General features: G+C 48.2%; 1 protein-coding gene across 1 annotated transcript in view; it reads left to right on the top strand.

The window, feature by feature from the left end:
- The window catches only part of vipr2 (vasoactive intestinal peptide receptor 2), a 35117-nt gene extending 7613 nt beyond the window's left edge, over positions 1 to 27504 (top strand). Inside the window, exons 2-13 of the mRNA XM_030115024.1 lie at positions 9224 to 9329; positions 13226 to 13339; positions 14608 to 14699; positions 17051 to 17148; positions 20234 to 20366; positions 23082 to 23232; positions 23806 to 23866; positions 24180 to 24249; positions 25190 to 25281; positions 26053 to 26182; positions 26261 to 26302; positions 27334 to 27504. Coding sequence (XP_029970884.1) covers positions 9224 to 9329; positions 13226 to 13339; positions 14608 to 14699; positions 17051 to 17148; positions 20234 to 20366; positions 23082 to 23232; positions 23806 to 23866; positions 24180 to 24249; positions 25190 to 25281; positions 26053 to 26182; positions 26261 to 26302; positions 27334 to 27504 — 1260 coding nt within the window. The remainder of the gene's footprint in view (positions 1 to 9223; positions 9330 to 13225; positions 13340 to 14607; positions 14700 to 17050; positions 17149 to 20233; positions 20367 to 23081; positions 23233 to 23805; positions 23867 to 24179; positions 24250 to 25189; positions 25282 to 26052; positions 26183 to 26260; positions 26303 to 27333) is intronic.
- The last annotated feature ends 343 nt before the right edge of the window (positions 27505 to 27847 follow it).

Raw genomic sequence — 27847 nt, 5'->3', positions numbered from 1 at the left:
GTCGTCTTCCGTCCCTTTGAGCATGTCGCCGGGCTCCCTGCAGGACGGGGTCAAACCCGCTCAAGAGGAAGATGCTGCACATCGGGGGCTGGAGCCTCGCTTCTCCAAACGACGTGTGTTGACAGGAAGAGGCTTCACTGAGCAGACGGGGGCGAGCGGCGTGGCTCGGGTTCCTCCGGCGATCCCTGCAGGCTGATCGCTCCACCGAGAAAAATCACAGCCACAGTCTCCATTATCTGTGATCTGATGAGCCGTTTGAACTGCCTCTTAATAGGCTTTGTTACACACACATACACACACTGATAAGGACTCTGCTCTGCAGATCCTTTGTACAGACACGTTCTCCTGTTTGTTGGCCTCGGCTCTCACACTCTGGGGTTATGAGTCGGTGATCTGACTGGTCCTCGTCCTGCAGAAGGTGGTCTCCATCAACTTGAAGCTGTCAGTGAAGGACGTCGTGAAGTGGTCCACATGAGACAGGGTTAGCGTGTGTCTTCATGGTTCGGATGTGACCGTCTTCCTGCCGCCGGCGTTAGTTCTCGATCTCATCAGGAACCGGAGGAACATGCTGGATGTGAACCACAGACAGTCCAGATCATTCTGGGCCAGACCAGGAGACATTACAGGGGCCCATGTTCAGATGAAGAGATTCCTGTTGACTCTGTTTCCACGGAAACCGGATAAACAGAACTTAAGGCCTCATCCACATGAAGACGAATCCAGGCCAAAACTCAAAAATATTTGATCAATTCACCCTGTCATCCACACGAATTCAGCATTCCGTGGATCTGAAACCGAACATTTTTTAAACCAGGTCCCAGGGTGAACAGAACTGTTGAATCCATGGCTCCATAATTACTCCTATTTTGGAGCGTTTCCTGATACGCTTGCGTCATCGTGCTACGTCGTAAAAAATGCGCAGAACACTGTAAACAACAATAACAATGGCGCTGTGCAGTGTGGCAGACGTCCTGCTGAAGACTGAGAGCCTTTTGCCGCTTTTACAGCAGAATATTTCACTCCTTCAGCACCACCGGATACAACAAATCAACATGGAGAACGCCATGCTTCATGTAACCTTTTAAATTGTAAGTATACACGTACATGGCAAACATAATGCCAGGGGTACACAATAAGCCATCAGTTTCTTTCTAACGGTTTAAATTTCTCACAGATACTGATAGTTTTTACAGATGTTTTCAGAGTCCTTTATTATTTTTATTCAAGAGAGTACAACATTTTTGAAGAGGGTAAATGACGGCTTCTGCCTGCTGTATTTGCATTTATGAATAAAGAATTTTGATTTTCGGATTAGTAAATTGATGATAAAAAAATCCGTCCTTTTCCTGTTTTCTGAAGAAACAAAAAAACACATTTTTCCACCTCAAAGTAAAGTCCACCAAAGCAACAAAATCCTTCCAAAAGATCTTGAAGTCATCACGTCCAAAAGAGGTGTTGAGTTGTTTCAGGGTGATTTCCGCAGAAAGAACAGTTCACATCAATGTCCCTTTTATATTTAGTCATGAAGTGGTCAGCAGGACGCTTCATGTAATGTTGGATCGACCACCAAAAAGATCACAAAGGGCTACCAGGCGGAGGCGCTATGATATTGCCATGTATTTCCGGCGGTTGTCAATGAAGCGCCACCTAACGGCCTGCCATGTTATTGCAACGTTTCCGCCGTTTTGAAATCAGTCATGTGGACGGTCATAAGTATTGAATCAACTCCGTCTTTACGGGCAAACGTTTTTGGAACTATGAGCGTTTTGGCTTCGTGCGGATGGGGCCTAAGAAACCACTGACCCTGCTCCTGGTCCTGGTCCGAGTCCAGATTCTCATGGACTTGGTAGTTTTAGGGTTGGCAGTCACCATAACAACAATCCGACTGGTGTTCTGTCCATATGACCGTCTGTGTTCTCCATCGTTCTTGTTTAGAGTGTGTTGTTCTCCGTGTTCTCTATGTTGTGGAACTCTGGTCTTGGACAGTCCTGGTGCTTGTTGTTGCGAAGCGGTCGCTCCAGACGCCGCGGGTGAAGCATGATGGGAACGCTCGTCTCTTTGACACGGCACACGTAACAAAGCCGCCGCCGCCGCCGCTGCTCGCCGTTCTCAGGGTCTACGCTGAGCGGCGGCATGAAGTGGCCCATTGTGTGACCTTGCTTTCTGCATGGCGTGACATATAGCTCATTAGTCCACGTATATCATCCCGCCGTGGCCGCTCAGCCGTTGAGGAACTCCTCAGCTCATGTTCGTTTCCCCGATGGAGCCTCGGATGCCTGAACACAGCACAACAACACGGACCCCTCCGCCCGCTGACGGTGTCAACAGGAGCCTCTCAGCAGCTCCGTGGTGTTCGCTGTCAAGTGGGGTGAGGCCTTGTTGACAGAGGCCAGGAGGAGGGACTGATGGGGGACTGTGACGGCTCTCCGCCTGGTGGAGCAGCATGGAGGACGGTAGCCTGATCGGAGTTTCAGTCATTTAAGTGGGTTTGCAAACATAAAACCAGAAGTAGACGGCCTGGAGAGCCTCCCAGGAAGAACCAGACTCCGGCCTGCCTGACTGCTCCTCCACCAGAACCAAACGGTCACATCCGGAACCCAGACACTGATCAATCCTTCAAACACTATTCTGTGACCTCCTGATCGATCAGCTCCTCTTCCGGTGGAGGAAAGTGTTAAAGAACAGTGGTGAAGGATGGAGGAGAAGGGCTCCTGATGGAGGAATCTGTTAAAGAACAGTCTGCTTCATGTTTTGTTGGATTTGCACGTTCTCCCTTTGTTCTCCGGAGACATGTTGGTCCCTGTCAGACGGTTCAATAACACTTGTGTTTCTGCGATGTCACGTCGATGAGCGGCCGTCTCGGCGCGTCCTGCTCTTCACCTGGCATTAGCTGGAATAGCTTTGACCCCTCCATGGCCTCAGCTTCAACAAGTGCTAATACAACGTGGCCGATCGACCACGACTGCAATTTCATGGGTGTTTTTCCAACATTAGCGCTGCAGTGCTGCTGAAAGGACATAATTAGGGGTCAAAGGTCAAGCTGGGGAAACATCAAGACAACGCAGAGGTTTGCTGGAAAACACACACACACACACACACACACACGCGCGCGCACTGATCCATCCATCCAGCTGGTGTAATGGGTGAAGCCAGACAGACCCGTCGTGTTTTTCTGCTCAGACTCTTGGATCAAAGCCGAAGCTCGTTTCCGTCTCTCTGCACACCGGGAGACGGTGGAGGTGTGCGTTTCCAGCCGCCTCAGGCCGTTGCTCCTGTGTTTTGATCTCAAACTGGGATGAGACGGAGGAGGTCCAACAGACGCCGAGCCGCTCGATGGAAATCGCCACGGAGAGAACTCCAAGGAAACCCAGTCTCATGTTTACACTGCAACTTTTATAACACGACGTCCGTTTCCATCGAAACGAGAGAAACGCTGAGAACAATGTTGTTTTCATGTTGACTTACCAGTTGGCGCTGTTTGTTTTTCTCATGAAACCACACACACACACACACACACACACACGCACACACACACACACACCTTTCTGAGCTCCCATATCAGCTTCATGAAGGAGGTCTGAGTGGTCAATCTGCTCACCGATCTTTTTTCACACGTGGAAGCTGATGAAAGCAAACCGAGATGGAGGGTTTTTTTTCAGGTCGTTTCCTGTTTGTAACAGATTTCTATGTGTGTGTGTTTGTGTGTGTGTGTTTAACCTTGTCACCTCAGATTTCTTCTCCCTCCAGGTTGTTACTGTAAATAGCAGCGTTGGGTTTTAGTCATACCGCCTGATGAATATCAGGAAACACTTGTGCCGTCTGCACGTTGGGTGGAGGCAGCGGCAGCTAGGCGTAGCTAATCCGCTCCGACAGGCGGTGTCCGAAGACAGGCGGTGTCTGCCAGAGACAAGACGTCCACCAGAGACAGGCGACATCCGGAGACAGGCGACGTCCGGAGACAGGCGGTGTCTGCCAGAGACAAGACGTCCACCAGAGACAGGTGACGTCCGGAGACAGGCGGTGTCTGCCAGAGACAGGTGACGTCCGAATACAGGCGGCGTCTGCCAAAGACAGCCGTCTACCAGAGATAGGTGGTGGCCAAAGACAGGCAGCGTCCAAAGACAGGCGGTGTCCGACAAAGACAGTCAGCGTCGAAGACAGGCGACGTTCCATAAAGACAGGCGTCCACCAGAGATAGGCGGTGGCCGGAAACAGACGGCATTCGCCAAAGACAGGCGACGTCCACCAAAGACAGGTGACGTCCGAGGACAGGTGACGTCCGCCAAAGACAGGCGACGTTCCCCAAAGACAGGCGTCCACCAGAGATAGGCGACGGCCAGCAACAGACAGCGTCCGGCAAAGACAGGTGCCATCTGAAGGCAGGCAGTGGCCGAAGTCCTGCGGACGCCAAAGACAGACGATGTCCGCCAAAGACCAGCAGCGTCCGAAGACAGGCGGCGGCTGAAGACAGGCGGCAGCTGAAGACAGGTGATGTCTGAAGACAGGCGGCAGCCGAAGACAGGCGGCAGCCGAAGACAGGCATCATCTGAAGACAGGCGGAACCGACAGGTGGCATCTGCCAAAGACAGGCAGCAGCCAAAGACAGTCGAAGTCCACCAAAGACAGGTGACGTCCATCAAAGACAGACGGCTTCTGAAGACAGGTGGCGTCCAAAGATATGCAGTGGCCAAAGAAGGCACCAGCTGAAGACATTCGGAGTCCAAAGGCAGGTGATGGCCAAAGACAGGCGATGTCCACCAAAGACAGGCGGCGGTCGAAGACAGGTGGCCACCCTCTGCGCTCCACGCTCCACAATCATCCTGCTGCCGGAGGACATTGAGCAGCATTCTGTCTGCCAGGATGTTCCGAGCTGTTCTCCGTTCTCTCATGTGACAGAACGGTGGAACGTTCCTCCACTGAAGCAGCTGCTGATCGCAGCGACACGTCTGGACGTCTTCATCCAGTTCAGGCTCATGAAACGCCACAGTGATGAGGAACCTGCATGTTTCTCAACTAGAACATCGGAGACGCAAGAGGAAATAAAACCCTCCGGGACGTGGAGCCACAGGCCTCGTCACGGATGTTTCATAGAGAAAAAGCTTCATTTTTCCACTTTCATTTCACAAATGTTCTGCAATTATATAGTTTCCATGGAAACAGCTGAAACACTGAAAACGATGTAGTTTCCATGTTGGTCCATTAGTGGGTGCTGTTGGTTTCTGTAATGAAACCAGAGAGAACGATACACTCTAAACATTAACAATGGAGAAGACAGACATTCATATAGGGATGTCCCGATCCGATACTCAGTATCGATATCGGACCCGATACGCCTATTTTCGGAAACTCGGGTGGTATCGGCTTTTGTCAAGGTATCGATCCGATCTCGTTTTCAGCGCTGTCACACTTTACGGCAGTCGCAAATCAAAGCGTGCATCCAGCATGTCCGCTGTTTGGGAATATTTCTCCATTCAAACCAACGGCAGTCCAACAGCTTCTTGCAATGTTTGCAAAAAGGAAATTTCTCGAGGAGGCACCAGCAGGGCGCAACTTTAACACAACAAATATGATCAGACATTTACAAAGAAGTCACCCCACGGAGTTCGGGATATATAAGGAAAAGACAGCAAAGCCACAGCAGCAAACTTTGGCGGAGGTGTTTCAAAGAAGAGAAAAGCTACCTCGAAACAGTGAGAAGTCCAGGAAATTAACACAAAAGATCGTCGAATTCATAGCTTTGGACGGCCAACCTCTTTCCGTGGTGGAAAACCAAGGATTTCGTCGCCTGATGGACTTTGTAGAGCCAAGATACGAACTCCCATCTTGGCACTATTTGACGGATGCGGCATTACCGGAGCTACACGAGAGGGTTTGTGAACGCATTCGATCCCTCATAGCTGATGCAAGCAGCATTTCCTTTACAACAGACATTTGGGGCGCTGATGTGTGCCCAATGTCTTTGTTCAGTCTTACTGCACACTGGATTGACGCCTCTTTTAACCTCGTTAATGTTGTGCTACATGCTAACGAGTTCCGTGGCTCACACACGGCTGAACATGTGAAAGAGGTGATTGAGGAAATGATGAAAGGATGGCAAATACGGAAAGAATGAGTGCATGTGATTTTAAGAGACAACGCCAGCAACATACGCAAAGCAATGGATGAGATGGGGGTGCGAAGCCTGGGCTGTGTTGCACACACGCTGCACCTCATCGTGCACGAGGGCTTACTGTCACAGCGCAGCGTGAGTGACACTTTGGTCATTGCCAGGAAAATCGTGGGTCATTTCAAGCATTCACCCCCAGCCTACTCACGCCTGGAAGACATTCAGACTGACCTTAAAATGCCCACAAAACGTCTGCAGCAGGATGTGCAAGTGAGATGGAACAGCACTCTGCACATGCTGCAAAGCCTCCTTGAGCAAAAACGTCCCCTCAGTGTCTCTGCAGGCGAGCACAGCCTACCCTCTACTCTTACTCCAAATCAAGGGTGTTAGCAGAGAAGACTGCAACTGTCCTGGCCCCATTTGATGAGGTTACAAAGTCAGTGAGTGCAGAGACAGCAACATGCGCTGATATGATACTTGCCATAACAGTGCTGAAGCGAGTTCTGTCTCGAGAAGACGAAAGTGATGCAGGAATCAAAACCATGAAGAGCACTCTCCTCGAGGCTGTAAACAGGCGCTTCTCCCATGTTGAGACGGAGCCACTGTACTACATCGCCACTTTGGTGGATCCAAGATACAAAGACAGGCAAGTCTTTTAACATTTATTTTGCCAAAATGATTTAATTACCAAGGGTATATTGTGTGTGAGTTAATGATTATCTGTAATATTTCTAGGTATTTCACAAGTGCAGCCAACCTGAAAAGTGCCAAAGCCTCACTCCTGGAGACTGTGGAGAAGGTCTGCAAAGTCAGCAGTGAGCCAGCGAGTCCAGCCCCACGTGCAAGACCAGCGGAGGAAAGCAACAAACTGGGAAGCGTGTTTGATGAAATTTTGGAAGAAAGTGAGGTTGAAACGAGAAGTGCCACTTCATCTTCAGTTGTCACTGAACTGCACAGCTATTTCTCTGAGCAAACCATCCCCAGGTCAGTCAGTCCACTGGAATACTGGAGGGCACATGCTACACAAAAACCCTCTCTGGCTGCTGTTGCCACCAAGTTCCTCTCTGCCCCTTGCACAAGTGTGGACAGTGAGAGACTTTTCAGTGCTACTTCAAATGTTCTGGATGAGAAGCGAAGCCGTTTATCGGCAGACTTGACAGAGAAGCTTGTCTGCATTAGGAAAAACTTTCACCTCATTATTGATGGTTAGACAGCTAAACTAAGCCCTGTTCACCCTAACAGAATGTAAGACAGGGTTTACAGTTTGTTCAAAAGTATTGTTTTACTCCCTGCATTCTGCACTTTTTTTTCAGTATTTGTGTGCAAGTTGAGCACCAGCACTTTTAAAAAGACTCATTTTATTTTTCTTAATGCAAGAATCTGTGCATTTGTACAACTACATTTTATAGCGTAGACGTTTACAGTTACTGCTCATATGAGTTCTCACTTGTTTTGCTCCCGATGTTCTTCTTATGACTGTAAAACCTTTTGGGTGAAATTCAGCATCCGCACTGGAAAAAAGAGAAACTATTTTATTTTTGCATTGAATATTAAGCTCAGCTAGCTACTGGGTTATTTATTTTTCCATTTCTAACAATCTATTTTTGTGTAAAAGGACAGTTTTAGTTTTATGACTTTTGAAGTTGAAGTATTCTGCAGACATGGTTTGAAACCATTTTTTCTATTATGAGATTTTGAAAAAGAGGTTTTTAATCTCAATGGGACCTACCTGGTTAAATAAAGGTTAAATAAAATAAAAAAATTTTTTTGCATTGTTCTTTATCAAGCAAAATAAAATTTATCTGTAATTTTGATACTGCTGAATTATTTTTAATGCTCTGAGAATGAAGGTATCGGATTGGGTTGGCATCGGCAAAACACATCACTAAAAAAATCGGATCGGATCGGAAGTCAAAAAATCTGTATCGGAACATCCCTACATTCATATGGACAGAACACCAAGTTGGATTGTTGTTACGATGACTGTCAACTCTAAAACTACCAAGTCTGAGAGAATCTGGACTGGGAGTCTGACTCTCTGGAGGAAAACATTGTTCTTATTCTTTATCTACTGAGCAGAACTACTGCTTACTACATCCGTGGAGCTCAGGCCCAGGAGCTGGAGATTATAGACCAAGACCATGATCAGAGTTTGAGAAAAGTTGCATCTTCCCCTTCCCCACGGAGACAGATTTAAACATTTTCTAAATGTTCCACCGTGGGAGCCTTTTTCAAAAGGCTTCCGTCTTCATTTTAAAAACTGAAGGATGGAGAAAAGTTTCACCTCAATATCCTTCAAGAAAGGAAAGTCTAAAAAGTCGAAGCACAGAGATTCCTGTTTAATCTGCTCCGAGACAGAATCCTGCAGGAAGTACAGTAATTCAGACCCCCCCGCCACACACACACACACACACACACACACACACACACACACACAGGTAAAGCCAGGAGTGTTGGCTGGTCGCTTTAAGCAGCTTATCTTCGTGTGTCAGTCAGAGCCTCGGCTCTCGCTCCATATCAGGACACTTCACCTGACACGAAAGAAAAATACACACAAAGAAGCAAAGGAGGAAGCAGAACAGCACAAGTCACACAGTGGTGTAGTGGTTTGCACTGCGCCTCTGGTTCGAGTCCAGACTAAGTCCAGCTGCAGCGTTCTGTTCAGTGAGGATGGGCTGTGGTTCTGTCCACAGTTCAGTTACCTGTGTGTGTGTGTGTGTGTGTGTGTGTGTGTGTGTGTGTGTGTGTGTGTGTGTGTGTGTGTGTGTGTGTGTGTGTGTGTGTGTGTGTCCTGTAATGCGTTTCTCACTTCCTCAGGTGTGCAGAGCATCAATGCAGCCAGCTGATCCCAGTTGATATAATCACAGATAAGAAGCTAGCAATCAGAACGGACCGGTTTCATTTCTCCAAACTCCACCTGTCAGCTGAAGTTAATCCCTCCAGGCTATTTCAGTTGCAGCTGGGAACCTGGAACGTTACCAGCTGGGAAACTCCAAATCCCCAGCTGGGACTGTTCCCACAGCCAGAGTCAACCTCCATGGAAATCCTCCATGACCTCCTCACTACGTTTTCAGACTGTCAGGATGTCAAACTGGTGATACTCTGCCTCTGCTTCAGGTCGCCGGCCGTCACCCCACCTGTAACTTCCTGCTGGAGGTGGAGCGGGACCAGGCGGAGTGTGTGAAGAAGCTGGAGGAGCAGGACGCTGCCGACGGCTCCAACGGTCAGAATCACTGCAAACCTTCTGTCTGTGGAAGCAAGTGGAGTGGAGCTCCGTGTGTCTCGGTTACCAGGAGATGGGGGAGAACGGGTCTGTCAGGGGGGCGAGTCCACATGGCCTGAGTGGTCCTGTGGACCTGGTTCTGTCCCGAATGGTGGGACTGCAGCTACCAGCCAGATTATAGACCATCTTCCTCCCCTAGCATCCAGATTATGGAGGATCTTCTACCGATGCTCCATACCTCACATTCACCTTTTGGAAATTTTCAGCTCCGTTTGGTTGAATTTAACTTGAATTGTTCTATAAATCAGAATAATGTAGCCTCTTCTTATTGGACAAAATCTGTTCAATCCAGCCAGATTATGCCTAAACTAAATCTGGATCCGAGTCAGACTGAGTAGATTATTTTCTGTGTTTAAAAATGAAATTAAAGTGAAAACCGTTGCCCCAGTCACTTCCTCCTCTCTCCTCTTATCTCTGATGCAGACCTTCCTTCGCTGCAGACGTGAACATTTTCCTGCCGCTCCTGCTCCTGTGTTGTGGTCTGGACTCGGCTCTCAGTGGAAGTTCTCTGTTTCGGATGTGCGGTCATCCAGAAACAGTGACGCTGCTGCCAGGGCCAGAAGTGTGTGTGTGACAGAGTTTACGTCTGTTTGTGTTTAAACGTCTGAGCCGCAGCTTCCACAGAAACAGTTCACTGCTGTAAATCTGCTGATGTGCTACAGTCTTCTGTTGACTGCCAGGAAATCATTACGATGCTGTGTCGAACTCTCAAACACTGACTGTAGCTTTCTCAAATGTGATAAAGATTTATTAGACTGGCCTTTAAATAGACCTCAAACACTTCATAAGACCTTCATTATATTTCTATCCTACCATCCAACCATCCATCCATCCATCAATTATCAAAAGCTTATCCAGGACCGGGTCGTGGGGGCAGCAGTCTAAGGCCCAATCCCATTTCTCTTTCTAGCCCTCCCCCTTGGCCCTACCCCTTTGAAACGGAGCGCTAAGGGGTAGGGCTGAAAGTAAACCCCTCCGAATTGGAACGCCCCTTCGACAATCGCGTACGTCATCAGTAGTCGCCGCTGCCGATGATGTAGGCAGATTCGACAATTGTTTGCTGAAGAAGAATGTTTTTCTTACATTTTTAACTATTAATTGACAAAATACTTACATTTATGACCTTCTTTCATTGCGGACGCCGCCATCTTGCCGATCTTGGAAGGCTTTCTGGGAAATCTGTCATCCAGTGGCAGCCGGTGGCAAGGGGCGCTTGTTTTGTCCGCCTACACCGCAACTGGTGGGCGGGGTTAGTTCACTTCCGCATTGGCGGGATCGTCCTTTCCCACCCGCGCATTCCAGGTGGGCGGTGTTGAAGAAACCAGTTTATTGAAAATAATCGTCTATCTGTTGTGTTTGGAATGCGCCTGGAATGCCCGGGTGTGGAAACAATCGCTCCCGCCAATGCGGAAGTGAACTAACCCCCCCGCCAGTTGCGGTGTAGGCGGACAAAACAAGCGCCCCTCGCCACCAGCCACCACTGGATCATACCCCTCCGTTTCGAGTGTGCCTTGGGAGAATCTCCTTTTGGAGGGGTGAATAGCCCTCCCCCTTGGCCCTACCCCTACGTCAAAATGACAATTGGGACACCCCTACCCCTCCACGTCAACGCGCAAAACGGAGGGGTCGGGCCAAGGGGGAGGGCTAAGGGGTGAAATGGGATTCAGCCTAAGTATTGATGCTCAGACTTCCTGTCCCCAGACTCTTGCTCCAGCTCTTCCTGGAGGATGCTGAGGTGTTCCCAGATTAGCCCAGAGACATAAGGCCCTTTCCCTCCAGCCCTGTGAAATCCAGACTTTAGACCAAATCAGGACTTTCTGGAAAAATTGTCATCATTTATGAATGTTTGTACACTCCCCTGAACTCAGATCTGGATCTTTCAGGTGACCCCTTGATCCCCAGGATCGGTGGGTCTCGATACGGATCTACAGACTATCCAACAGCTGCAGTGGGAGGACGTCATGTGGAGCTCAATGTATTTGAATAGCAGAATGAACAAAACCAACGGCACCGGTCAGAAGAAGCAGACATACAAAGAAAGAGTTAAAAACTGTCAGGAGGTCACAGGTCAGACATGGAGTGGTGAGGAAGTGCAGACGCTCATTAATAGATGGTTAATAGACTATAAGTCAGGACTGTTTGTGGTTAGCCGTTAGCCTCTAACCGCTAGCCGGTGGATAGGGCAGGACTTCCAGTTTTGGTCCGCACCAGTCAGATGAGCCGGATTTCTTCTGTTGTCTGTGTGGTCAGTGTTCATTTCGACTGACAGCACCCCCCAATCGAGCAGTTGCTATAATTGCATGACATTTTCCATGTGTTTGGTCCGTCAATGGTCCACTCTCAGAAGTGCAGTGTGCAGCAAGTCAACCCAAAGGAAGGTGTGATATTTCTTGTCCCCCACACCTACCCAGGAGAGCCCAGTCCTGTCCTGGTATGAAAGCAGCCCTAGTCCCTTCATCCTGTCCTGGGTCTTCCCCGGGGCCTCCTCCCAGTGGGACATACCCTGAACTCCTCCCCAGGGAGGCGTCCATCCTAAACAGATGCACGGTCCACCTCAGCTGGCTCCTCTGGATATGGAGGAGTAGCGACACTACTCCGAGCTTCTCCCTGACGTGGCATCGGATCCAGACGTTTGACGTGGTATTGGATCCAGACGTGGTATCAGGTCCAGATGGGTGATGTGGTGTCAGGTCCAGACATGGTATCTGGTCCAGACATGGTATCAGGTCCAGACGGGTGACCTGGTCCAAACATCTTTTATCCTTAAACCTGTTTCCATGTCAAATAGTCAAACTATTCTTTCATCGATTTCAGATAAATCCACCTCCTACAAGCGTAAAAACTTGTTTGTGAATTTTTGGCCTTTTTACAACTTCTAACATTTCCATTCATGTTTATTTTTGCTATTTTTGAAAATTGGAATCAGAATAGATGGATGGAAACCCTGTTAGCGACTCACTGGAGAGGAAAACTCTCCCCGTTTGTGCTTTTTCTGTCTGATTGTCAGTGGACGGTCCTGAAAGCTCCCAGAGTGGGGACGGCTCACTTAGCAGGTTTTCCTCTTCATGCTTTAATGAGTCTGACTGAGCCTGAAGACATATGTCCCTCCACCCATCCTCCACCCTTTGTCCCAGCCTGCCCTCTCTCTTTCACCCAGAAACAGACTTCTGATGGAGTCTGTTTGCAGCAGCTGCATTAGATATTCAGCAGGAAACCGCTGGGACACATTTTTCCATGTTCTCTAACCTTTTTACGCTGATGACATTCAGATATTCCAACAATGGAGGAGCTGAAGCATTTTAGAGGAAGAGACGGTTCAACACAGGGCAGGTGAAAGGAGGGGGAAAATGAAGACACTGCCAGTAAACTCAGGAACATACCAGGGCTGGCAGGTTTTATCACAACATTCCTGATTAATAATGTACTAGATTACACTTTTAATCACCATTAATCACAGAATTAGGATTAGGACGCCAACGTCCCCAGTCTCCTCTCACAAACATGTATTGATCCTGTCATTGATCATCCTGGAGGGAGGTTTTTCCCTACACACTTTAAACATTGAAGGTCCGTTTCCATGACAACAGTCTGAAAATGCTACTTTTTGGTCATGGTTCTCAAGGTGGAACTTTGAGAACGCACTCGGGCTCCACCTCCGTGGAAACAGCAGAAACGTTGCTCATGGTCCTGCTGGTCCTACTGGTCTTGCTAAACATAAAACTTTTGTGAAATCACACCTTCAAAACGATGTTTCACTCTCTCAGCGTCGACATGGTAACGGGGTGGAAAACTTCCTGAAAGCAGAGCTTGTTTATTTCTGTCCTCGACTCTCACAGGTTCTGGATGTAAAGGGACGTGGGACAACATCGCCTGCTGGGAGCGGGCGGAGTTTGGAGAAACCGTCACCATCAGCTGTCCTCGAGTCCTCAAGATCGTGTTTGGAAGAAACGGTGAGACGTTCCGACAACTTGTTCAACGTTCTCGAGTGTTCTGGTGAGATCAGGTCAGGAACATCTCAATCCAGATGCAGTTCATAAAACTGACCCACGTTCCAGTTCCCACTCTGTCCTCACTCAGTGGTACCGTGGAAAACAGCCCTGAAAGTCCTCCCCGTTTCCCATCATTCCCTCTGCTTGACTTCCTCTCTGTGGTCAGTGGATTCCCTCCTGAATCCATATGGTGGTTTCTGTTCCCGCCGTGATTTACATCGACGATGATGAACAGTTCCTCCCACAGTTCCTGTGCTGGAACCGAACCCCACAAACCCCCCACCGTCCACCGGAACAGTGGAAACTCATCGTTCAGTAGAACTTCAGTGTCGTTTGAGAATGTTTGAAGACATTCTAGAATCCTCACTAAAAGCTAGAATACTTTTTCTGATCACACACTTTAGACGTCATCTTAGAACTCTCCCGCACTGCAGAACCTGAATCGTTTTAGAACTACCATAAATTCTAGAACTCAGGCATTTTAGAACTGACACATGATAGAACCTCATGCACTCTAGAACCCGGACATATTCAAGAACTCTCATAAATTTCAGAACTCCCTCGAATTCCTGACCCCTCACATTCCAGAACTCCCTCATACTCTGACCTGACCCTGAAACTGCGGAACCTTTGAGAACTGTCATTATTCACAAAGTCGAAAACGCTTTACATTCAAGAACCTCACACACATTCTGTTCCACCGGCATACAATCTAGAACTCACACTAATTCTAGACCTGACACATGACAGAACCTCACACACTCTAGAACACAGATCCATGTCAGAAAAGTTGTACTTTCTACAACTCCCATAAATTCCAGACCTCACAGATTCTAGAACTCACAAATATCTAAACTTCGTCACTCCATACTCTGACCTGGAAGCTGAGCAATCCTGTAGAGATGTCAGTAAATCAGAACTCACAAAGTGTAAAATGTTCAGTCAAGAACCTCACACACATTTAAGAACTCAGACGTTAGAGGACAGTTGCATAAAAGAACCTCACACACTCTCGAGCCGAGATCCATTCTCGAACTCTCATAACTTTTAGAACTCCCAGATTCTAGAACTCTCCTCGACCGTCAGACCTGGACCTCTGAAACCTTCTCGAACTGTCATTAATTCAGAACCCACAAAGTTGAAAACTCCTCTCACAGTTCTGGAACTCTGACACATGGCAGAATTTTTTTTACAGGAACGTTTTCAGGAACTGTGACTGTTCTTCACAGGGAACATCAGCAGGAACTGCACGTCGTCCGGATGGTCGGACGTCTTCCCCAACATAAGCAGCGTGTGCGGCTCGGACACCAGCCAGGACAAGGTACTGTACACATCTGCCATTCCACTTCCTGGCTGTCCCAAATGTCACCTAATTTCACCTCTAATGACTTCTGACTGTGCAGCGGGAAAAGAACCTGCAGCAGAACGCGGAACATTAGTGGCCTGGAATCGACGACGCCTGCGGGGTGATCGTTAATTAACACCCGTTAGTGGTGAAGGACTGCTGCACCGTTAAAGGTCGATATGCCCAACAGTGCTGTGATGCAGGTCTAAATTGGAGCTGTGTGTGTGTGTGACTTTTAACGAAGAAAGACAGAGGCAGAAAGATCATCAGGTCTTTTCTCACAGAACCAGATTAGTGTTCAAGTTTCCCAGAATGTGTGTATAAATGATTGTGCTTCTGTGTGTGTGCGTGTGCGTGTGTGTGTGTGTGTGTGTGTGTGTGTGTGTGTGTGTGTGTGTGTGTGTGTGTGTGTGTTACTATCGGACATGCAGACGAGTGGGAAGCGTCCTGATTGGCTGTAGCAGTACAGACGGCTTAACGTTTCAGACTGTTTCTGTGATTTAAAGGTGCTGTAGGCAGGATTTTGCTAGTCAATGCTAATTTTTCTGTGTTTTCTTTGTATTAAATGTTAGAGTATCCATTGATAATCCTTTACGAGTATACCATAATTGCACTGCCGCAAGGGCGCAGTGTTTCCGTCTGTCTCTGTTCTGAGCTGAAAAGGAATCTCGACAGCTCCAGGTATCTTTGACCAATCAGAAGAGCCCATGAGGCTCTAAGCGTGATTGGTCGAGGGGCATTCGTCACACGTTCTTGTGGGAGGGGCTTAACTTGCGTGAGGGCGTGATGCCAGAGAAAACAGGACAGGATTGGCTGTGCTGGGTTTCAAATCGCCATCTTAGATGGGTCAAATCGCCATCTTGCTTAGGTAACCCTAAGCAAGATGGCAGAGATGCGGAATCCTGCCTACAGCACCTTTAATTCCTGGATAGTTTTGTGTTTATGTGGAGACATCACGAAAACGATGCCTGTTTCCACGGCAACAGCTGAAACGCTGAAAGTGATGGATGCAGCTTCCGTGGTTTCACGTTGGCCTGGGCAGACTGCGGTTCGATTACCGTGTGTTTTAAACACAGGTCAGATGCTGGGTGAGGCCTTGAATCGGCGTGATTTGATTTCAGAGCGATGTGGGATGGATCAGAAGGTTTGGGGGACCGGGGACGTGCTGGGTCTGGAGACAGTTTGGGGGACCGGGGACATGCTGGATCTGGAGAGCATCTGTCCCACTGGCGTCTCCCCTCCTCTTTCACGGCTCGGGTTCACTTCGGGTCATTTCTATTCTGAATCGCTCTTTGTGCTTGAATACGGTCAACCAGCCTGTCTTCTCATGTTCTCTTGTTCCCTCCACTTCCTCTCCCACTTCGGCCTTTTCTCTGTTTTTTTTTTTTTTTTGTTATCCCATCAGAGTAGTTGAACAGCCCCTCCCCCATCCTGCTGCAAATCAAGATTCATCAGAAAAGAGCTGCATGAGGAGGAGAACACACTTGATGAGTCCTCCAGGACGGACGGGAAAGGATTCATGTGGTTCTGTTCAGAAATCCACACAGGAGAGAGAAAGAGTGGCTTCTGGGAAAAAAAACAAAAAACAAAAAAAAAAAAAACGACCGTTCACCGGTTCCTCCAATGCAACACGCTCACCGGTAGATCACAAAGGTTCCTGCATGATGCTGACAGGAAAGGGAACGCTACAACCAGGTTGAGGCGCGCGCACACACACACACACACACACACACACACGCTTACAGGTAATTGGATTCTAACCCTGCTGCATGTTTGACATCAGTCGTATTTTCTTCTTATCAGACGCCATTTGATTTTCCTCTTGAAGGGAATCAAACATTCATCAGGTTTTTCTGAGGAAGTGAGATAAGAGAAGCTGAAGACACTGAGAGAGACGGGCAGTTTAACCTGTTCGTCGTCTCTAGATTTCAAAGGTTGCCCATCTACATTGAAGCCGCTTCTTTCCACTGTGAGCGCTGCTTTCTGCTGTTGTGTAACTGCAGCTTCCTCCCGTTCACTCGTTCAGCTCGTTTCAGGTCACACAACAGCAAAACTCAGTCGCTCATTGTGCTGACTGTCCCTGTCCTGAAAAGATCTGCAGCCGCAGCCTGGGAATCAATCATGAGATCGACATGCTTTTCTATGAATTTCAATCTTATCTGGAGAATTTCTCACACTCTGTCGAGTTCCTGCTGTGTTCTCATTATAAGACGAAGACCAGACGAAGATGACTCTGTGTGTGTGTGTGTGTGTGTGTGTGTGTGTGTGTGTGTGTGTGTGTGTGTGTGTGTGTGTGTGTGTGTGTGTGTGTGTGTGTGCGCGTGCAGCTGATCTTCTACGTGGTCGTGCAGACGTTGTACACGTTGGGTCACAGCCTGTCGTTGATCGCCCTCACCACTGGGAGCGCCATCCTCTGTCTGTTCCGGTAAGAACAAACTGTTCAGCACACAAACGCTAAACCGGCTCAATGAGGGTTCAGCTGCTTGCATCTTTTTGTAAAGCGTCCTTGAGTGTTTAGAAAGGCGCTGTGAAATAAAATGTATTAGTATTTAAAATGTATTACTATCCAGATCTTGTCGTTTGGGTTCTGACCCAGAGCTCATGGCCATAGGTGAGGGTGGGGCCATAGACTGACCGATAAATCCAGAGCTTCTCCTTTCAGCTCAGCTCCTTCTTCAGCTAGGACAGAGCAGTACGACTTCATCAGTGCAGCCGCTGCACCGATCCGCCTGTCAATCTCACCTCCATCCTTCATCCATTAGTGAACAAAACTCTGAGATATTTAAACTCCTCCACTTGGGCCAGGGTCTCTCCACCGACCCACTGAGGACAGACCTTCTTCTTCTTCTGGTCCAGGACCAAGACCGCAGATTTTGAGGTGCTCATCCTCACCCCTGTTGCTTCACACTCTGCTGCAACTCGCCCCATTGCATGATGGTCCAGGTTCCATGATGCCAACAGGACAACATCATCTGCAAACAGCAGAGACGAAATCCTATGGTCCCCAAACCTGACCCCCACTACGAGCCCCTGGCTGTGCTTAGAAATTCTGTCCATAAACACTCTGAACAGAACGGGTGACAAAGGGCAGCCTGTCGGAGTCCAACATGCACCAGGAAAAGGTCCGACATACTACCGTCAATGTGGACAGGACTCCTACTTCAGTCAGAGATGGGTCCACAAAACACGTGGACTGGTTGGGCGAACTCCTACAAACCCTTGAGCACCCTATGGAGGGTCTAGAGCTGGTCCAGTGTTTCAGGACCAGGACGAAAAGTGCATTGTTCCTCCTGGATCCGAGGTTCGACTATCAGTTGAATCCTCTTCTTCAGTACCCTGAAATTAAGGCTGGGCGATATAGCCAAAATTAAATCTCAATTTCTTTTCTGCTTGAACTCAAGACTATTGGTTGCTGTTTGTCCCGTTTTACTCCTGCTGTAGATAGCGGATATTTTCCAAAGTACTTTAAAAACACGCTATGAATTGCTTCCCATCAGGACATAAAGATCATTTTAACCAGTATTTTAAAAAATGTCTCTTATTCAAATCGCCAACCCTAGCTTTAACTGTATATTTATTACTGAGGTCATTTTAACAAGAACACTTGCTTTGAAATAAATAAATAAATAAAAGGAAAACTGGAGAAAAATAAACAGTTTATAAAAAATCTCACATAGAGCAAATTTAAATGGGTTCAAATCCCATATACAGTAGATCAAAGTTAAGCACCGACAAAACACGCGATTTAAGTTTCATTTTCATTTTTATCATATTTGCGCTCTTTATTCCATTTTGTGCCTTATATCAGCCTTTTCCTTTTTATTTTTCTGATAATTCGGCTGAGTTCGTTATGGCAGAAGATGAGGAACGGACCGTGTTTAATCCCTGGAAGGACCGTGCATTCTCTGTCCCCGGCTGGGGGCTCTTCTCTAACTCTTCTCATTTGTAAGAGAATATTGACTGTGGTCTGTGCTACAGCGCCAGTCCTCCTTGTGTGGCGACTGTGTATATTACACGCGCCCGATCAAAATGGCGGAGGGACAAAAAACATGAAATTCAATATTGAGATTTCACTTTTTTTCACATCTATTGAAAAAGTAAAATCGAATTAATCCAGTTAATTTGATATATCGCCCAGCTCTACCTAGAATAGACTTCCCAATGAGGCTGAGGAGTGTGATCCCCCATAGTTGGAGCACACCCTCTGCTCCCCCTTTTTAAGAAGGGGAACCACCACCCCGGTCTGCCAGTCCAGAGGTACTGTCAAGACCGCCATGCGATGTTACAGAGACGAATCAACCAAGACAGTCCCTGCACATCCCGAGACTGAAGGTACTCAGGGAGAATTCCATCCACCACTGGAGCCTTGCGTGGAGCTTACCAACCACCTCGGTTACTTTAGCTTGGTGACGGATGAGTCCAATTCTGAGACCTCAGAGCTCAGTCCACCTCCGAGACCTCGGCCTCTGCTTCCTCCACAGAAGACGTGGTAACGATATGAGGAGGTCCTCGAAGTATTCCGTCCTGCAACATCCCCAGCGGGGGTCAGCAGCTCCCCTCCTCCACTGCAAACAGTGTTGAGGGAGACCTGCTTTCCCCTCCTAAGGCGCCGGACGGTTTGACAGAATTTTTTCGAGGCTGTAGTCCTCCTCTGTGGTACCTGAACTCCTCCCAGACCCCAGTTTTTCCCTCCACAGCCACTTGGGCTCCAGTCCGCTTGGCCTGCCGATGTTGTGCCGAGTTGTGCATGCCTGCCGAGATCTGCATCCCCTGCTTAACAGCAGTTAAGGGGGGGGATGCATTATTCAGCAGGACACATTTTGTCTGTGCCGAGATTTGCTTCCCCTGGTTTTCTGGGGCCAAATAAGTTCCACGTTTATAGAATTCACATGGTTTGGTGAACGTGAAACTTATTTGCCCCCCTCAAAAAAAAAACAAGCAAAAAAAAAAAAAACAGGAAAAACAAATGTCGGCAGGGACGAAGCGTGTCCTGCCGAACAATGCATCCCCCTCTTAATAAATGTTATTGACATTTTTAGATCAGATACAAAACACGTTACAGATGCGGGTCTTTTAATCAAACCACATGAATTATATAAACGTGGAATAAACTATCCTGTCTTTACTGTAAATAAATGGGCTTCGGACATATTTTTCGGCATTACAGTTTCAATTTCGAATCTGAACTTCAATCAAATGCTTCAACATATCTAACAGACTGTACTGCAAAGAAATCCAAGCTTTCATACAGCATCTTTTCATTATCAAAAAGTACTTTGCCGTAGAAGACAGTTTGGCGTCTCATAGTTTCCGTTTTAGCGGAGCAGACGTGCTCCCGCGACCAGGGGATGCAGATCTCGGCAGGCATGCATAACTCGCCACAACACCGGTACCTGTCAGCAGCTTCAGGAGTCCACCGAGCCAACAAGACTCGATAGGACTCCTTCTTCAGCTTGACAGCAGCCCTTACTTCTGGTGTCCACCACCCACTTCTTTCTTATACCGTACAGGAAGCTGCACTGCACAAGGAACTACATCCACCTCAACCTCTTCTTCTCCTTCATCCTGCGCGCCGTGGCCGTCCTGGTGAAAGACGACATCCTGTTCAGCCGGAGCTCGCAGTGCTCCAGCCAGCCGTCTCTGGTGAGGACTAAATTAAAGGCATGAGATCTAAATCAGCGCCTTGCTTCTGGCGACGTGATGTGAACTGTCAGCAGCCTCCCTGACGCTTCGCTTTTCAGACGTCAAGGTGGAAATTACACATCATCCGTCTGAACGCTGACAGGCTGTGATGTGATGAACTCCTGCTCCCCGGAATCACATCAACGGCTTCTTCTTCTTCTCTTTATTTTCCATCTGGCGACCGAACATTGATAACCATCAGTGTTAGAATACACTTCTGAAATTCCTTCATTAAACTGATTTTAGGAAGTTTCTCTCTGTAGCTACATCTGGTTTTTACAGAAACAACAGGAAACAGAAACAGGCTCTTCTCACAGTGAACGTTTCCTTGTGATCTGGAAGTAATTTCAATCCAAAGCCTTCAATTGCAGGCAGAATACTCTTTGTCATTGTTAAAAAGGCGTCTGTACAGGTGCCGCATTACAGATTTATTAAAGGAGCTAAAAAAAGTTCAGCATCCTTTTAAACAGCCAGCTGTGATCAGCGTCTCTTTAGCTACTGTCCCTGGAATCACACGCTCAAGCTATTGACTCTTCGGACTGCAGTTTTACTAGTAAAGCTTTTTATTCATACTTATATTAATTCACCGTTTTACACGGTGCTCACAGCCACGGAAAACACAGCTGTTTCAGAACTGAGCAGCACCGACATGGAATTTTAGGGAATGCTCGGTCTCCATGGAAACTGAGGGAAACAACGTTGTGATCACACTCAGTCTCCATCGAAACACCAAATTAGCTATTTTTTCTGTTCATGCTCAACAAATACTGATATACTCTGTCTTGTATATCAGTACATACCACTCACGGCCACTAGATGTCTCTGTTCGACCACAGAAAGCTGCTACAGCGCCACAGAAAATCCTCCTTCCTGCTGGATTTAACTGAAGGATCAAGAAAGACAGATTCTTTTTTCCTTTTATTGCGTTATCTTTTAACTCGTGTGACTTTATAGCAGAGTGAATCTGGTTCTTCAGTGTTGAGAAACACGCCTGTTTATTCTTATTTCAGTGACGCAACATTGATAAGAAAAGTGCATCAGTGGAATGAAGGTTGAACCCAAAGCTCCAGATGAAGGTTTGATCATGTCTGGACATGGAATCAGAAATATCTTTGTTTTTTTTCCTCTTCATGATGCATCGTGAAAAACCTGGTGCTTTCTTCCTCTGTCACTCTCTCCTCCATCACTCCTTCTTCCATCGCTTCTTCCTCCGTCACTCTGCTTTCGTGATTGGAGAGGAAATGTGACAGTGATTCAATCTGCATATTCAATAAGACGTGTGTGTGTGTGTGTGTGTGTGTGTGTGTGTGTGTGTGGGAGGAAGATATCTGGATTTCTTTGCTTCTCAAGCTGCTGTCAGATTATTCCTCTCAGGACTGATGAATTAACTGATCTAACTGCTGATGACTGATGATTGAAACCTGCAGTAACAGACCCCCCCCCCCCCCCCCCCCCCCCCCCCCACCTCACCCCACCTCACCCCACCCCCGTTTCCCTCCTCGTGAACACCGTTCCTGTTCGGAGGTCAGAGAAAAGCCTCCACTGCTTTAATCTTCCTCATTTTGACCAGTCCATGTTTAAAATAAATCTTTAAAAGACTGAGTTTAGATCCTGTCTAGATTACTGTCTTTTTCGGATTTGTTTTATTTATTTAAAAGTCTATTTATTCTTTTTCTTTCCCTTTTTTTTTTTTTTGCATGTTCAAAATCAGTAAATCAATCAAATGTACTGTAGATGACAGAAGATTCATTGGTTATAGGTTTTAAATTGCTATAAATCTTTTTGTACTTGCTTTAACGGAATGTGTTTTAAACAATATGTAAAAACTGTTACATTTAGCAGAAAATGAAGCATTTAAAGCACAACATGACTTTTATTCAGCGACAGTAATGAGTTTCCTGGTTCCTCCTGATATGAAGCCTGCAGGTTGACTTCTTCAGCAGATCCTCTGTGCTGGAACCTTTGATCACTGATCAACCGGCTCTGAGCCTGGTGGATTAGGGGAGATGAGACGTCCTGATATTGTCTGAGTCTGGAGGGAAGCAGCGGAGCAGCTAATTGGACAAACGCCGATTCTCTGTTGGCTCCGATGAATCAGAGGCTAGATTTCTGTTTCTGATCACGTGACGGTGGATCCACGGCTTCTCGGCTCGGGAGGAGGGGAATAAACAGGCATATTTCTCAACAGTTAAAAAGGAAAAAAAAAATTGCAGACTTTTGTAAGTTACATTAAAGTGAAAAGAGGAAATTGGTCTGTGTCGACGTTGGTGAATCAGCTGGACTGGAGCTTTTCCTGTGTCTCTGTTCGTGTTGTTGCCATGTAACATGTCTGGTGCTCATTCATCAAGAAACGCATGGTGTGAAGTGTTGGTCTCCATCGGGTTCTGGTGTGTGCACGTTATAAACTCACACACACACACACACACACACACACACACACACACACACACACACACACACACACACACACACACACAGCTCTGACCTTTCCTCTCACTGTAACGAGATGGTACATGGCGACATGCAGATTAAAGCTGGGGGGGGGCGATTGGCCTAATTGGCCTAACTGGCCTAATTGCATGATTAATCCTCACTGAGGCTGCGACGACTCTCCCCGTGGAGGCTGTTTGTTCCGCCGTTCTCACCGTAACAGCCGGCTGTGCTCTGTTCCTGCAGCTGGGCTGTAAAGCCAGCCTGGTGTTCTTCCAGTACTTCATCATGGCCAACTTCTTCTGGCTGCTGGTGGAGGGTCTGTACCTGCACACGCTGCTGGTCGCCATCTTCTCCGAGAACCGCCACTTCCTGGTCTACCTGTTCATCGGCTGGGGTAGGAAGTCCTTCCGCTGCCTGACGTCAGCCCCGTCGGCTGTGAGCGTGTCAGCGTGAACGAGTGTCAGATCGGCTGTTTGTCCTCTGGGTTCGACTCGCCGGGTCTGATCAACCCAAGTGGCCCCATTCAGAGCACAGTGTGTCCAGGTCAAGCGTTTTGGGTGAACATTTGGGGGACATGCAGCTTTTTGAAAGGAGCCGGAGTTTTTTTCTCACAGAATATTTGGTGATTTCCATGTCAACGGTTGTTGTTTCTGATTGTTTCTGACTGTAAGCCAGCTCAGTTCGTCTGCTCAACGTGTTGAGCTGCTTCAGTTCAGGACCGCAGGCTGTCTGAACCGCAGCTCCCTGGAAAGCCCGACGAGTTTTTCACGATCCAGAGTGAACAAACACACCTGTCACATCCTCACACACACTTGAAATGTGCATTTTGTACTCGGTGTCAGCTGTGTTGCTTAAAGATGTTCTGTTAGATTACCGAGTGTAGAGAGGAAAGGGAGACGGAGTGAACTGATGGAGTGTTTATCAGCGGGAACGAGGCGAGTGGCTGAACCGTGGTTTGTGTCTGCAGGGATTCCCACCGTCTTCGTCTCCGCCTGGGTGATGAGCAGGATCTATCTGGAGGACACGGGGTGAGTGACGCTCCTGACTCCTTTATCCTGGACTCAGTCGTTGTCGGACTCATTTCATGAAGTACACTCTGTTTGCAGAGAACCACATGGGATCATGGTTAATGAGTCGCCTGTAAGGGGTTTGCTGTGTTTATTCTGAGCCCAGAGCTGCGTCTCAGCTGACGCCGCATGTCGTGACTGGACGAACTCTAAACTCGTCTGAAAAGACTCGGTGTGATGAATGAATCCCAGCAGGCTCTGTGGCAGCGTCGAACCGCCTCCACGTCTTTATGTGGAGTAAAAACATCCCTTTAACCCTCTATGTTGTTTTCAGATGCTGGGAAAGAAACGAGAACCCCATACCCAACTGGGTGATCAACGGACCGATCGGCTTCTCCATCCTGGTAGGTCAACCTTCATTACCTGGATTCAACTTCAACAATCAACACGAAGGAGCGGCGGTCCGTTTCCATGGCAACGGTGCTCAGAGCCACTGAAAATGAGGCATTTTGAAAATTCTATGTTTCCATGGAGAATTGAAACTTTTCCGAAGCAAAAACCAAAAGCACCACGTTTTCAGTTGAATGTTTGTGGTCTTGATCTGAGACCCTCCTCGGTTCTCTCTGTAGCCTCAGACTGAAGGAACAGTCGGTCTTTTCACTCTCTGCAGATGACTCCCACATTTATCTGCCTCTTAAACTCTTGTCAGGACCGAAAGCAGTTCTGCGGTTTGATTTTCGGTTTCAATTCGCCGCTAAAGCGACGCAGTAACGACGCTGAGCTGTTGAATCAGATAATGAATGAAACCCTGAGACCTGCAGGGAGAAACATGGCCGCCAGCTCCTCTTCCTGACGTGCGTGATCTTTGCTGCGGGAGCGTGATGCTCGGCGAGAGGGATCCACGGGATGTTGGGCATGGCCTCCAGAATCGGCGGCGTGGAGCATGAGCGCCCTGAGTGTGGAGGCATTAGCTTCACAGGGCGCCACGCGGCGCCGCTTCCTGCTTCCCGCTGCGTGAGCTGCAGCAACCTTTGAAGGTCTCAGCGGGAGAATCTGCCTCTGAGCTGGCGGCGGTGCGGAGGCGGGGCCGCCGCTCGGGATGGAGACATACTGCACCGGTCTGTGTCAGCGTTCATAAAATGAGCGATTTTCAGTTATTCTTTTCTCCTTTTTAATTCTCTTCCTCAGCCATATGCAGGAAGTTGGTTGTTGGAGCAAGGCCCTGCTGAGCCGTCGGTGTTTCCCGTCTTTGTGTTGACGGCGTTTTCTTTCTCCCTGTGGGAGTCCGAGCGTCCGACGCAGCAGAATGAAATCCGCCCACTCGGCTTTCTCTCTGTCTCCCAGGTCAACTTCATCCAGTTCATCAGCATCATTCGGATCCTGGTCCAGAAGCTGAGGTGTCCCGACGTGGGCGGAAACGACCAATCACAGTACAGGTACGGCACGGCGCGAGGACGCTCCGGTCCCGGAGGCGGAGCGCCGGCAGGGCGCCGCACCTGCAGTCAGAGGCTGAATCAGAGCAGCAGCTGAATGCCTGTGGCTGGACGTGCGCACGCACACACACACACACACACACACACACACACACACACACACACACACACTCTCATACACTCTCATACACTCACACACACGCTCTGTCGTATCTGCAGAGACAGGACTGAACTATGAACCAGAAACGTTGCCGCCTGTTGAACCGACGGCACGTTGAATCTGCGGCTGCACCGTCTGAGCCGAGCTGGCAGGTGTTCTCGTGTCCGGCGGCGGCGGGAAGGAGGCGGTGAAAGGCCCACGGCCTTTCACCGCCTGTTTGTTGGCCTGTTGGTGGGAGTGGAGAGCTGAGCAGAGTCGACAGCTCCAGGAGGATTTAGCAGCTTCAGAGACACACACACACGCACACACACACACACACACACACACACACACACAGAGCTGAGAACAGTAATTGGAGGAGAATCAGAACAAAGACACTCCACTGAGCAGAACTACGGGTTTACTACAGCTGTGGAGGTCAGGACTAGGATGAGGACCAGGATCAGGATGAGAACTAGGAACAGAGTTTCAGAAAAGTCGCGTTTCCCCCATTTCAGCTTCAGACCTGGTGGGTTCTGAAGCGGCGTCTCTCCCAGAGTATCGACGACATGTTGGAGGTTCCCTACAGGAAGGGAAGCTGTTCACTCCTCACGTTGTGCCTTCTGCTCCTTCAGGAGGCTGGCCAAGTCCACGCTTCTACTCATCCCCCTGTTTGGGATCCACTACGTGGTCTTCGTGTCTCTCAGTGAGTCCATCGCTGAAGACTACAGGATCTTCTTCGACCTGGCCCTCGGCTCCTTCCAGGTAGCGCTGCTCTTCAAGGACGATTGACGGTTTGGTCTGCTGGTCTGACTGGTCTGACTGACGGCTCTTGTCTTCCAGGGTCTGGTGGTGGCCATTCTCTACTGCTTCCTGAACAGCGAGGTGAGTCTTGCTGAGGTAACTGAGTTACAACAACTGTGGACAAGCTGTCACACTGCTGTCACAGTTGGGCAACAGCTGAGAGGTCTCGATGGGTCAGAACCGATCTGAGACCTGGAACATTCAGGTCCTGTGAGGATGACAGCCTGACAGCAGGTCAGATGGTATCATCCCACAACGTTACTGCCGACATGCACAGCCTGAAGGTATCGGTCTGGAGGTATCAGGAAGAGATACAGTCCAGAAACATGCCAACTGTACGCTAAAGCGCCACCTCTCAAAGCAGCAGCTCTCTCAGACGTGCTCCACCTCAGCCTCTCTGTCTGCCATTCAGTTCCAGTCCAGCTTCACGTCGGCCTCATCATGTAGAGCCTTTTCATTAATGTGCTGCGTTGTTGAATTTCAGACCAATTCACTCGTCCGTTTGTTTTATAGAGTAGAAATTAATTAATTATTCAGTCATTAATGTGTTTCAGATAAGATAAATATATAATCCTGTGATTTTTTTTTTTTTTTTTTTTAAATTAAAAATCTCTGCTTCAGCGTCTGGACCTGAAAAAACATGAAATGTTCAATTACTGACTGATTATTAAAGAAGAATTAAAAGTTAAACGGCCTACCTGTAAACGCTGAGTGAAGTTCACGTTGGATTGAAAACGTTTCCTGGTCACTCGGTTCTGATTTGGGTACGTTTCTTAAATTTAAATCTTTTTTCTAAAAATTTAATACTTGGAGACGTTCATGTGTTCACTGAAGAAGAGAGCCAGAAACACTGAAGGAATGTGACGCTCCAAACTGTGATTTTACAGAAGAAAAAAAACAACTTTTCATCAATCAATCACTCAGTTGAACTTTAAACCTGGGTGTGTCGACTGGGAAGCGCTCAGTACTGGGGTGGCTGGGATCTATTGATCCAGTAGTCGTCTCTCAGGAAGGCTGAGACATTAGACCGACCGGTGAAGGAGCTTTAATCATCAGGTGACTGATCTCAATCAGCTGGAGGCTGTGATCAATGGGCTTCTCTGTTCCTGCAGGTTCAAACTGAGCTGAAGAGGAAGTGGAGGAGTCTGGGTCTGAACTGCCGTCTGAGCAGGAACGGGCTCCGCAGCGCGCTGGCCTCCAGGAACGGCTCGGACCACATGGTCAAGTTCCAGCAGCGCTCCAGAGCCCAGTCCATCCTGCAGTCGGAGACCACCGTGCTGTGAGGACCCCGGTGCCGTGCGGCGTCTGCCGCCGCCTCCATTCACTGCGCGCTCATTTGGTTTCTTAGCTTTAACAGGTCCAACAAACCTTCAGGTGTCCCTGCAGCAGAACAGAACCTGAACGCCGCACGTACAGCAGAGTTAATCCAGAACAGAACCTGAACGCCACACGTACAGCAGAGTTAATCCAGAACAGAGGCTTGACGCCACACGTACAGCACAGCGGACTTCATCCTGAACAGAACCTGAACGCCACACGTACAGCACAGCAGAGTTCATCCAGAACAGAACCTGAACGCCACACGTACAGCAGAGTTAACCCAGAACAGAACCTGAACGCCTCACG

The sequence above is a fragment of the Salarias fasciatus genome, chromosome 18, assembly GCF_902148845.1.
Source record: "Salarias fasciatus chromosome 18, fSalaFa1.1, whole genome shotgun sequence".
NCBI classification, from domain to species: Eukaryota; Metazoa; Chordata; class Actinopteri; order Blenniiformes; family Blenniidae; genus Salarias; species Salarias fasciatus.
This window is presented reverse-complemented; position numbering and strand designations above follow the sequence as displayed.